The sequence below is a fragment of the Lynx canadensis genome, chromosome B1 (assembly GCF_007474595.2).
Source record: "Lynx canadensis isolate LIC74 chromosome B1, mLynCan4.pri.v2, whole genome shotgun sequence".
Lineage (NCBI taxonomy): Eukaryota > Metazoa > Chordata > Mammalia > Carnivora > Felidae > Lynx > Lynx canadensis.
Genome location: NC_044306.2, coordinates 201546960 through 201559777, shown reverse-complemented (window position 1 = coordinate 201559777; position 12818 = coordinate 201546960). Strand labels below are relative to the sequence as shown.

At 52.0% G+C, this 12818-nt stretch overlaps 1 protein-coding gene across 1 annotated transcript; it reads right to left on the bottom strand.

Moving 5' to 3' along the window:
- Positions 1-2671: 2671 nt before the first annotated feature.
- Positions 2672-5213, bottom strand: LOC115512837 (putative MORF4 family-associated protein 1-like protein UPP). The gene is made up of 2 exons (XM_030314251.1): positions 4854-5213; positions 2672-3592 (listed from the first exon to the last, which is right to left on the bottom strand). Exon 1 carries the CDS (start codon positions 5202-5204, stop codon positions 4869-4871), a length of 336 nt encoding a protein of 111 aa, XP_030170111.1. The 5' UTR covers positions 5205-5213; the 3' UTR covers positions 2672-3592; positions 4854-4868.
- Positions 5214-12818: the final 7605 nt, after the last annotated feature.

Below are 12818 nucleotides of genomic sequence, written 5' to 3'. Positions count from 1 at the left end.
ATATAGCGCGTTCGTGGAAGCAGCACTGTGCTGAGATCGCGAGAGGCAAAATTCTGATAACAGAAGTTGAACTTGAAGAATCCCAGGCAATCGGGCGTTGGTTTTGCTCTGCCTAACCTGCTAGTGACCCGCCACCCACGTAACTCAATAGTCAAACACCGCGGTGTGTGACCTGGAACAGAGGGAGGAGCAACACGGGCACGAAGCGCCACGTGATCGAGGAAGCCCGTTCTTCCAGCTCCTTGGGACATAGGAAGCCCCTCTGTGTGGACCGCCTCCCCTCTAAACGCTCCTGACTTCGTTGAAAGCAAATCTCGAGTGGCAGCATCTCCATCCCGCACGTCTTAGGGAGTCTCCGTTTCCCTCTTCGTGTTCATCCGCTGTATGAAAAAGTTTTGTTACCGGGGATTTTCTTACCCCCTCAGCTTCCCATTACCCCCCAGGCTGGGTGGAGGAGGGCAGCTTTGTCAAGGGACTGTGAAGGAGCTCAGGTTTCCCAGGGGTCCAGGAGAGCGGGCCGGCAGTGAAGGAGGAGTCAAGGGGCAGAAGGGGCAGGGGAGCAAGATGACGGGCAGAGTCGGCCAGCAGAGCACGGAATCCAGATGTCCATCTGGAACAGACTCAGTGAAGACAACACGTGCCAGCATCCCAGGTCTCTGAATGGTCAACGCACGGCGGGGCTGTTACTGGTAGATGGACTGTACCTGCCCACCCACGGCTTAACTCAGACGGGTAACCAAGTGCTTTCGGGGCGGGGGTGCGGTGGGGAACGGCGGGGGGCTAACCCAAGCGCACGAGGAATTCTGACCTGTGAGTAAAAGCACTGTGGATGTGGGACCAGGCTCACCAAAGCTACCACTGGAGCAGAAAGCAGAAAAATGGTACACGGCTCTCACAACCAGAAAGCTGGGACTCCGTTCTCATCTGTGTTTCCAGTCATCACCCCCCGAAGTACTTGGAAGGGGTTCATAGGAACATTGGTGCATGAACCTGTATCGTTCCGTCAGGTATTTCATAGAAAAGCTGGGTTGATCCAGGAGAAGGGAAGGACACTCACGATGGGCTGCCGAGAAGACACAGGCAGCCTAGAAGGCGGCAGAGCCCAGCGTGGGGGGCACAGCATCCTAAGACAGGCCACAGCGGGAGCCCCTCAGCTGGGCTGGAGGTGGCCTGGCACAGAGCTCAGGACTCTGGCTGGGGAGGGAAGGCGAGGAGGGGATCTGGGCAGGGGCAGGGGGGCGTGCACTGGGCTGCAGATGGCAGGCGCTCCCCAGGGAAATGATGGCATTGCTGTACCTCCTTGCTCCCTGGCTTGAGAAACCTCAGGAGGGAAGAATTCTTGGGGTGTCCCATGCTTCTGGCCGGTTACCAGAGGGCACAGAGCCCCTCGGTTCTGCGAAGGATGGAAAGAGGCTTTGCAGCAGTGAGCGCAGAGAGGGCCGGGGCGGGGGGGGGGGGGGGTGTCTGGCCATGTTTCCCACAGCTGGAGAGGGCACCGCCTCCCCGCCTGCGGCCACCAGCACAGGACACGCCTTCCCGTCAGCCGGCTTAAGAAGGGAAGACCCTGCCTTGAACCTGCGCCTGTCCATCCACGGTTTTCAGGAGTTCTGTGTACACAGTTTCCACTTCTTACCTGCTTCAGGCTGGACTCTGTCCCACCTCTCAGCTGCAGTGGGGCTATTCGGGCAAGGACAGGAGCCCTCAACAGGCAGCACAAGGCCGGTGCGGCTGGAGGAAACTCCAGCGGCGGCAGGAGGCGGCCAGACAGCGCGGGGGCCAGGTCATGCGGGTCTACCGCCTCGGAAAGCCTTGCTAGGTCAAGGGCAGGAAGCGACTCTCCTCCGGAGCATCTCCCCTCCCCTCCCCTTCTCGGGAACCTGTGCCTCCACCCAGTGGGGCTGACCAGCTGACTGACCCCTTTGCCGGCTGCCCACAAGCAGTCCGACAGCACCCTCTCCTGGCTCCACTTGCCACCGACCCTCCAATCCGCTTGGAGCCCGCGTCAGGGACTCGGTTCTCACTGCAACAGGCTCCTGATCTCCGGCTCCCCCAGCCATCGTCTCCAGCCACCGTCTCCAGCCAGAAGACGACAGGCAGGACCCGGGGAAAGCACAAATCTCCTGTCCTCCTCCCGGGTGCCTGCTCTGCTCCATCCTTCGGTCCTCCATTCAGTTCGCTGCTCAAATGCTGCCTCCTTGGGAGGCCGGACTTCCCTGGCCTAAAACAGCTCACGCCTCTGACCCTGCTTGGACTTTTCTTCAGAACACGGGGCACAGCCGGACAACAGGGCACAGGTTTGCTTGCTTGTTGTCCGCCTCATCCACCAGGAGGTTAAGGGCAAGACACTGTCCCCCTTTCCTGTTCTGTTTCAGAATACCTGGCATGAAACTGAGCACGCTGTATCTGCAGTGTTTTGTCGTAGGTCTTCTCCGCCATGTCTCATCTCTGTGTTCCCAGTTCAGGCCGTGGAGCACACGATGCAAGGATGTCGAACAGATGCACTTCCAGGCCAGAGCCTGGACAAGCAGATTCCATGAGGAACCTTTCCTGCTGTAAGAACTGTGCTTGCTGACCTGCCCTTCCCAACTGTGGGTTTATGGAGCGCCTTCTGAGCCACAAGGAGTTTACTGCATTTGATGACGAGGATAGCACGGCACACAAGATAACCCTGAGAAACGTTTTTTATTATCTGTTTCCTGGCAAAGTTGCAGGGCTTTGGTTTATTTGGGCAAACTTACAGATGCTTATTACATACGTTGTTTCAACCTCAAATCGACGGGGGGGGGGGGGGGGGGTGGGGGTGTGTGTGCTATTCAAATGAGCGTAACCAGACAATTAACAGCCCATGAAATGGTGCTGGCCCTGGTCAGTTTAAGTCCACAGCTCCTTCCTGGGACCATTAAGGCACATCCCTCTTTCCAGGCCTCAGAGAGCCGGAAATGCACTACCGAGAGCTATCCGTGAAGCTGAACCTTAAGCCAGACCACAAACAAAATGTAAGAACACAACCACAAATCAGACTCTGCCGGGTTGTCCAAGCTCTCCCAAGAGTTCACGTTACATGCGCCAAATACTGCGACTTAATTTCAGAGGGAAGCCTTGTTGGTGTCACAGAGAAATGACAAGTTCTGAACTTGTCACCACCACTTCCCATCCCTTTTCTGGTGGCACTTTCCAGCGAAGCAGGCGCAACTCCTTCAGCAACTCCGCTCTTTGACAACCGACACGGTGTCTTCCTCGGCCCAGACTTTCCAGCAGTGATTAGGTCACATGAGATATAGTCAAATGCCCAGAAACAGAAAAATGTAAAACATTGAGAAATTCCAAGCATAAAAACATGACCACCTCATCAGTTTACAATCTAGACTCAAACTGCTTTGAGAACCTTTCCCCAGTAAAAGTTCTTCGCAGAACTAAATACATTTGGCAATCTATAACCACACAGTGGTCACCACACAGACTAACATGCGGATTTAACAGTATACGTAGAAACGACGTCTACACAAAAACAAAGAAGTGAGAACAACAGGTTCTCGGGTTTCAGCTTTTCCAGGGCGTCAGCGGACCGGTCAACCAGAGTCTGATGGTGAACCTATTGGACAATTGGGAGAAATTTATTATCAAGACGTTGCCTGTGAGAATCGTAGAGCTCTCGATCGACAACCACTCTGTTCAAGGTCTGGCACTCAGAGATCTGGCCAAACTCTAGCATGGCTTCTCCATCTTAAGGCTGTGATCCCAGCCCTCCCTCAAGTGCCTGCGAGGGGTGGGGGGAAGCTCAAATTTGCTGGGAAAATTTACTGTTTGTTCCAGCCAAAACCTACTGATAGGCAGAGAAGCACTAAGACCCCCTCTTAGAGTAGCTACCTTATGGAAGGTTTGCACTTATAAAGGCTCTCCGCATGCTCTGAAATGCAAATCTACTACTCAAAACTGTCTCCTCAAGGACGGGAAAGCCATCTCCTTGCCCTCCCATTCTCCGCAGGGGTGTAGGGAGGTAGGGTGCCCGAAAGGTTCAGCTGGCACCTGTGCGCCCGTCACAAAGATGAGAGTTTGCTTCTCTGAATACGCTCCAATTAGCAAATCCAGATGGCCTCGTCACACGGACCAAAGCCCTCTTTTTACCCTTCAGTGCCTTTCCCCCGGCACAATCCCATCTTTAAAAAGTCCGGGGGCGCCTGGGTGGCGCAGTCGGTTAAGCGTCCGACTTCAGCCAGGTCACGATCTCGCGGTCCGGGAGTTCGAGCCCCGCGTCAGGCTCTGGGCTGATGGCTCAGAGCCTGGAGCCTGTTTCCGATTCTGTGTCTCCCTCTCTCTCTGCCCCTTCCCCGTTCATGCTCTGTCTCTCTCTGTCCCAAAAATAAATAAATGTTGAAAAAAAAAATTAAAAAAAAAAAAAAAGATCCATCCTTACCGCTTCGACGAGCGTCCAGCTTTCTCTATGACACCTGTAAGAGTCCACTGTCCCGGGATAAACAGTGAAATTGCGCATGCAGAATGGCTTTTCTCGCAGAAAAGGGTCAAGCGAAACGCTCCACACTCCCGGCAAAATTTTGAAATATTCAGTACTGGTCTTCCGTTTCACACTTTAAAATTCTCCTCTCCTCCCCCGTAGTTTGCTTTGTGGCCTAGGGTTTCCTTGGTTCCCGCCCCCCGCCCCCAGCCAGTAGGCAGCCCTACACCTCTTCTTGTTCTACTTGCTGCCAATAACCCTCACGTGTCATTTTTAAGAACGCCAAATCACTTCACCAACCTACAAGCCCGACCCTCGGGGCCTGCCCCCCACCCATTTCCCCCTCCCCGGCGCGCAGCCCCCGCCCCCCCCCCCCCCCCCCCCCCCCGCCGACACCTACCCGCGCCCGCGTCCTTCAGGAGAAGCCGCAGCTGTCGATCTGGCCGTGGAGCTCCACGATCCTCCGCCCCATCCGCGCCACCTCGGCGGCCTTCCTCTCCGCCTTCTCGTACAGCTTCAGCACCCGCTCCTCCGCCTCGCCGCTCCCGCAGCGGCCCTGACCCACGGCGCCCTCCACCGAGTCCACCTCGCTCTGCAGCCGGTCCAGCAGGATCCCCACCTCCAGCAGCTTCAGGCGGGCCCGCAGGTGCGCGCGCACGTGCTCGCGCTCGAGGGCGGCGCGCGCGGGGCTCCGGGGGCGGTCGCGGGGCTGCTCGGGCGCCCGCCGCTCGTCCGCGCCCTCGGGCCACATCGCGCCGCCGCCGCCGCCCGGCCGCCCCCGCGGGCCGCTCCGCCGGGTCTGGAGGCCGGCCGGCCGCGAGCGCCAGCTGCGGGGCCGAGCTCGGCGGGAGCGCCGCCGAGGCGAGCGGCGGGCTCGGGGTTTTGTCTCTTCTTAAACAAAACTTTCCCCCAACTTCTCCCCTTAAAGAGCGAAAGCCACGTCCCACTTGGCCTCCCCGCCGCCCACCAGCGCCCGGCGCCCTCGCAGCCCCTTTCGCGACAGAGCCAGAAGCCCTTTACGGCCACGCCCCCTGGGCTCCCCGGCCGCGTGCTTGGGGGGTGGCGCGCGCGCACGCGCGCAGTTGTGCACCTTCGCCTCCCCCGGTCGTGGCTCTTCTCTGTCGAGGACCTGGGGTCAGGTCTTCAGGAGGTAGGGGTTTCGCGGCATAGGTTTTAACCTTTGCAAAAATGAGTTTTCGGCCCCAGAGATGCACTTTCCCGGAACACCGGGCTGCAGTCGGTACCCCCCGCCCCACCGCCCTCATTTTGTCCCCACACTGCTCTCAAGGCCTGCCACCCAGCAGGGTTTCGATAATTTTTTTTCCCTTACACTATCTGGGGGGGGGGGGGGACGGGGGAGGCGATAAGTGGGTGACTTTATGTTCTAGGCCTGTGGCCCCCGGGACGGGCTAAAAGGAAAGACTGGGGGATCCTGCCTGCCTGAGTGCTGCCTGTTTGGGACTGAGCTTTCCAGTGGATCAGATGGAGCGAGTAGGTCCACTTCTGAAAGCTGTCAGGGTCATTCAAAGGATTAGGGGGGAAATGGCGTCAAGGCCCATTGCAGACTTGATGAAACCATCGGACAGTGGCAAATGGTATTGTTAGTAGACCGTGTGTCTCTGGTGGTTGTGGGCAAAGCGCTGGAATTAGATCCGGGATTTGGACCCCAGGTTCCTGACATGCTGGCTGGGAGACTTTGGGCAAATCTCAAGCCTGAAAAGGACTGCTGGTGCTGGGTTGCAAGTGGCCGGGTGCCAGGACGAGAGAGAGGCACGGAGGAACTAAGGGTGGCCCCCAGCTGGCAGCCAGCAGGGAAGCAGGGACCTCAGTCCTACAACACGAAAGAACTGGATTCTGTCCACACGGTGAATGAGCTTGGAAGTAGTTCCTTCCTAGGGCCTCCTGGTAAGTCACCCGACCCCTTGATTTTGTTCTTGCCAGACCCAGAGCAGAGAAACCTGCTAAGGTCTGACATTCAGAACGCTGATAATAAATTGTATTGATTTGAGCCCCTAGACTTGTGGTAGTTTCTTATAGCATCAGTAGAAAACTAGTGTCGGAGAGGTCTGGTTGTGAGTGGGGCTTGGAACTTAGTCCACAGGACGTTTACATGAAGTTAGGAAAAAGTCAGTCGTGAGCCTAAGGATGGGGGAAAGTGGATAAAGATCCTTCAGGACTTGTCACAACCTTATTATCCTTTGAGCTCTGTTCATACAATTTAGAGTCTCTCCCTTCCGCCCCCCCCTCCCCCCGCCCACCAGGATAAGCGTTGAAAATATCTTCTCCCAGCTGAGGGTTGACTATTTTTTTGAAAATAGACTTTATGTTTGAGAACAGTTTTAGGTATATAGAAAAATAGAGAAGATAGCACAGAGAGTGCAGGCTTAACTTCCCACTTTGATTAAGGTTCCTTTGATAAACATAAGATTTTAGTTTAAAAAATATTTTAACAGGCGCTGGGGCGCCTGAGTGGCTCAGTCGGTTAAACGTCTGACTTCGGCTCAGGTCATGATCTCGCGGTTCGTGAGTTCGAACCCTGCATCGGGCTCTGTGCTGACGGCTCAGAGCCTGGAGCCCGCTTTGGATTCTGTGTCTCCCTCTGTCTGCCCCTCTGCTGCTTGCACTCTGTCTCTCGCATTGTCTCAAAAATAAATAAACATTTAAAAAAATTAAAAAAAATATCTTGGGGCACCTGGGTGGCTCAGTCGGTTAAGCGTCCGACCTTGGCTCAGGTCATGATGTCACGGTTCATGGGTTGGAACTCCAAGTCAGGCTCCGTGGTAACAGCTCGGAGCCTGGAGTCTGCTTTGGATTCTGTGTCTTCCTCTCTGTCTGCCCCTCCCCTGCTAGTGCTCTCTCTCTCTCTGAAAAATAAACACTAAAAAAAAAAAACATTTTAGAATAAAATACAAAATCTTTTAAACGTGAGGTGACTGCGTGCCTCCGTCATTTGAGTATCTGCTCCTGATTTTGGCTCAGGTCATGATCCCAGGACTGTAGGATCAGCCTTGTGTCCGGCTCCGTGCTGGTAGCATGGAGCCTGCTTGGGATTCTCTCCTCTCTCTCTCTCTCTCTCTCTTTCTCTCTGATCCTCTCCTGCTCACATGCTTTCTCTCTCAAAATAAATAAACATTAAAAGAAAAAAATTATTTTTTAACGTTCATTCACTTTTGAGAGAAAGAGAGAGACAGAGCATGAGCAGGGAAGGGGCAGAGGGAGGGAGACACAGAATCCGAAGCAGGTTCCAGGCTCCGAGCTGTCAGCACAGAGCCCGACGCGGGGCTCGAATTCACAAACCATGAGATCATGACCTGAGCCGAAGTCGGACGCTTAACCGACTGAGCCCCCCAGGCTGAATGCTCTAGTGTTTAAAACAAATTTGAGGCGAAATTCATGTAATATATAACTAAATCTCCATAAAGTGTACAATTCAGTGATATTTCGTGTATTCACAGTGTTATACTACCGCCAGCTTTCTCTAGTTGTAAAATTTTTTCAATGCTCCCCCAGTGCCACTCAGTGATCGCCCCGCAGCCTCCCTCCCCTCACCCCCTGGCCACCATCAATCTCCCTTCTGTCTCCACGGCTTTGCCTGTTCTTGGTATATCATACGCACTCCTCTGCCGAGGCTTCCACGATATACCACAGAATGGGTGAGTTTAAATAACAGAGATGTATTTTCTCCCAGTTCGGGAGGCTGGAAGTCCACGGTCAAGGTGTTGGCAGATTTGGTTTCTTCTGGGCCTCTGTCCCTGGCTCGCACGCAAATGGCCACCTCGCCACTGTGTCCCAGCATGGTCTTTTCTGTGCTCACTGAGCATCCCTGGTGTCTCTTCCTCTTTCTATAAGGACACCAGTCCTGTTGGCTTAGTATTCCACCCCTGTGACCTCATTTCACCTTTATTACTTCTTTAAAGGCTACTATGATCTGAATGGTGTGTCCGCCCCACCCACCCCTGCCAAATTCCTATGTTGAAATCCTAAGGCCCGATGTGACGGTGTTAGAAGGGGGGCCTTTGGGAGGGCTTAGGTCATGACGGTGGAGCCCCCCCTGACTGGGATTAATGCTCTTATAAAAGGGACCCCCACGGTACTCCCCAAAGCCTTGGCCTTCTCCTTGTGCCCTGTGAGGACTCAGCAAGAAGTCCTCGGCTGCTATCAACCAGGAAGAGAGCCCTCACCAGAGTTCAGCCATGTGGGTGTCTCGATCTTGGATTTACAGCCATTTTTGTTTCTAGAAACCTTGCTAAAGTCTACTACGAGTGCGGATGATTTATCGTTAGATTATTTCAAATCTACGAACTGTGAGAAATAAATTTCTGTTGCTTATAAGCACCCCCCAGTCTGTGGTATTTTGTCACGACAGCTACAATGGACTAAAACAAAGGTCCTGTCTCCGAACACAGTCACGATGGGGATTAGGACGTCAGCATACAAATTTGGGGGAACACAGTTTGGTCCATCACATCATATAAAAGGAATAGCGGCGCCTGGGTGGCTCAGCTGGTTAAGCCTCTGACTTCGGCTGAGGTCATGATCTCACGGTTTGTGAGTTTGAGCCCCACGTCGGGCTCTGTGCTGACAGCTCAGAGCCCGGAGCCTGCTTCCCATTCTGTGTCTCCCTCTCTCTCTCTCTGCCCCTCCCCCACTTGTGCTCTGTCTCTTCCTCTCAAAAATAAACAAACATTAAAATAAATAAATATATAAAAGGGATCATACAGAGGCACTGGCTGGCTCGGTGGGAAGAGCGTGCGATTCTTAATCTCGGGGTGATGAGTTAGGGCTCCACGTTGGTGTAGAGATTTACTAAAAAAAAATAAATAAACTTAAACAAAATTTTTAAAAAAAGAATGCTACACTGTGTGGCCTTTTGTGTCTGGGTTTTTTCACTTTGCATGATATTTTCGAGCTTCATCCAAGTTGTAGCATGTATCAGCACTTGATTCCTTGTTCGGGCCAAAAAGTATTTCACGAACGTGCCACCATTCGTTTATCTGTTCATCCATTGGTGGCCACTGGCGGTGTCTCTACCCTTTGGCTAGTATGAGTGATGCTGCTCCAAACATCCTTGTACAAGTTAGTATTTTAATTTTGATGAAGACAAAATATCAAGGTTTCCTTTTATGCTTCCCCCCCCCCCCGGTTTTATTTTAAGAAATGCTTGGGGCGCCTGGGTGGCCCAGTCGGTTGAGCATCCGACTTGATCCGTCATGATCTCACGGTTCGTGGGTTCGAGCCCTGCGTCGGGCTCTGTGCTGACAGCTCAGAGCCCGGAGCCTGCTTCGGATTCTGTGTCTCCCTCTCTCTCTGCCCCTCCTCCGCTCCTACTCAGTCTCTCTCTCTCTCTCAAAAATAAATAAACATTAAAACAAATTTAAGAAAAGAAGAAATCCTTGACCGCCCTGAGGTCATATACTCTCTTCTAAAAGCCTTGATGTTGGTTTTCTCATGGTCGTGGGCAATCCACCTAGAAACGCAGTTCGAGGCAGGGATCTGCTAGCGGTTTCCCCCCCGTGTGTGCCCAGTTATCCCGGCCCTGCTTACTGAATATTTCATCCATTTCGTCCGGTCTGCAGTGTAACAGCTGTCAGGTGTCGACTCTGTCAATTCGTCGCATGTCTGCATTCTGTTCTATTAGTCTCCATCTTGGGGCTGTTACTCTGGTGACTTAATTACTTTATACTAAGTAGGCTTTGTAGTAAGTACCGATACCTGGTTAAGCAGGATAAGCCTCCCCGCCCCCCGCCCCCCCCATGTGCTTCTGCTTCTTCGGGAATGTCCCGGCTTTTCTGCTTGTTCTGACTTTGAGTTCCTTGTTTAAGTTTCACCAGGACAACCAGACCCACCTGATGAGACTTCTTCGATGCACTGGGCCAATTTGGAAAAGAATCAGAATGCCTTCTGTTGAGCTGATCAAAGGAGCACCAAGGATTGCCAACAGTCACCAGAAGCCGGATGGGACAAGGAAAGATCCTCTCCTTGAGACTTCAGAGGGAGCATGGCCCTGCCGACACCTTCGTTTCTGATTTCTATCCTCTTGAACTGTGAGAGTGGATTTAAGCCACTCTTAAGCCACCGCTTTAGGCCACTCGGTTTGTGGCAATTACAGTATTCTTAGGAAAATAATACACCAAGCAGCACCTGGGGGGCTCAGTGGGTTGAGCGTCCAATTTCGGCTCAGGTCGTGATCTTGTGGTTTGTGAGTTCCAGCCACGCGTTGGGCTCTGGGCTGACAGCTCGAAGCCTGGAGTCGGCTTCGGATTCTGTGTCTCCCTCTCTCTGCCCCTTCCCCACTCATGTGCTGTCTCTCAAAAATGAATAAACTTTAAAAAAAATTAAGAAAAAATAACACACCATTAAAAAACTGTCTTGATCCTATTACAAATGACATATTTTATTATTATTATTTTTTGAGAGGTAGAGGTAGGTTTTTTTTTTAATTTTTTTTTAACGTTTATTTATTTTTGAGACAGAGAGAGACAGAGCATGAGCAGGGGAGGGTCAGAGAGAGAGGGAGACACAGAATCTGAAACGGGCTCCAGGCTCTGAGCTGTCAGCACAGAGCCCGACGCGGGGCTCGAACTCACGGACCATGAGATCATGACCTGAGCCGAAGTCGGCCGCTTAACCGACTGAGCCACCCAGGCGCCCCGAGGTAGGTTTTTTTTTAAGTTTATTTATTTATTTTGTGAGGGTCGAGGGAGGGGCAGAGAGAGAGAGAGAGAACCCCAGCATGGGGCTGGGTCTCATGAATTGTGACATCATGATCTGAACCCAAATCAAGAGTTGGAGGCTGAACCAGGCAGGCACTCCAGAGGTAGTTGCGTTTAATTTTTATTTACTTATTTTTAAAATTGCGGTATAAATAACACAGTGTTCTATTAGTTTCAGGTGTACAAAATAGTGATTCAACAATTGTGTACATTACTCAGGTGGCCATCACGGTAAGTGTGCTCATTAATCCCCTTCATGTAACCCCCCCATCCCCCCCCCCCACCTGCCTTCTGGCAACCACCAGTTTGTTCTCTGTAGTGGAGAGTGTTTTTTGTCTCTTTTTCCTTTGTTCGTTTGTTTTGTTTTGTTTCTTCAATTCCACATATGAATGAAATCAGCTGGTATCTGTCTTTCTCTGGCTGGCTTACTTCGCTTAGCATAATACACTCAAGTTCCATCCCCGTTGTTGCAAATGGCAAGACTTCATTCTTTTTTATGGCTGAGTAATATTCCATGTGTATGCATGCCACATCCTCTTTATCCATTTATCTATGCACGGACTAGAGGACACCTTTTAGAAAATGCATTTTCTCTTCCTGGTGCACGGAAGCACTGCTGACTTTCATGTTTCGATTTCGTTTCTAGACACCTTGCTAAGCTCTCCTACTAATACTAACAATTGAGATTCTTTCAAACTGATGATGTCTAAAAAACCATCATTAGAGGGGCACCTGGGTGGCTCAGATGGTTAGGCGTCCGACTCTTGATTTTGACTCAGGTCATGATCTCACGGTTCGTAAGTTTGAGCCCTGTGTCCGCTCTGTGCTGACAGCTTGGAGTCTGCTTGGGATTCTCTGTCTCTCAAAATAAGTAAATAAACTTAAAAAAAAAAAAAAAACAACTATTATTAGGGGCGCCTGGGTGGCTCAGTCGGTTGGGCGGCCGACTTCGGCTCAGGTCATGATCTCGCAGCTCGTGGGATCGAGCCCCGCATTGGGCTCTGTGCTGACAGCTCAGAGCCTGGAGCCTGCTTCGAGTTCTGTGTCTCCCTCTCTCTCTGCACTTCCCCCGCTCTCACTCTGTGTCTCTTTCTCTCTCAAAAATAAATAAACGTTAGGGGCGCCTGGGTGGCTTGGTCGGTTAAGCGTCCGACTTCGGCTCAGGTCATGATCTCACGGTCCGTGAGTTCGAGCCCCGTGTCGGGCTCTGTGCTGACAGCTCAGAGCCTGGAGCCCATTTCAGATTCTGTGTCTCCCTCTCTCTCTGTCCCTCCCCTGTTCACGCTCTGTCTCTCTCTGTCTCAAAAATAAATAAACGTTAAAAAAAAATTAAAAAAAAAAATAAACGTTAAAAAAAACTGTCATGAGAATATAATGGTTAATAGCTGTGGTAGTTTAAAAAACATGCCCACGAGTTTTTTGCTACTTTTCTCCTCATGGTTCTGCCCCTTGGTTAGTTATGAGTTATAGACAGAGACTATACTGGGGGAGTTGTCTCACAAGGCCATCTTTATTTGTACAAATAAGAAGATTGTGAAGAATAATTTCCAGAGCCTGACTCCCTCTCAGGGTTTGGGATGAGTATCTGGAGGGGAGTTTTAACGTTATCATGAAATGGAGCTAACTGTCGGGCGCTTCTGGCACTTTCTGAT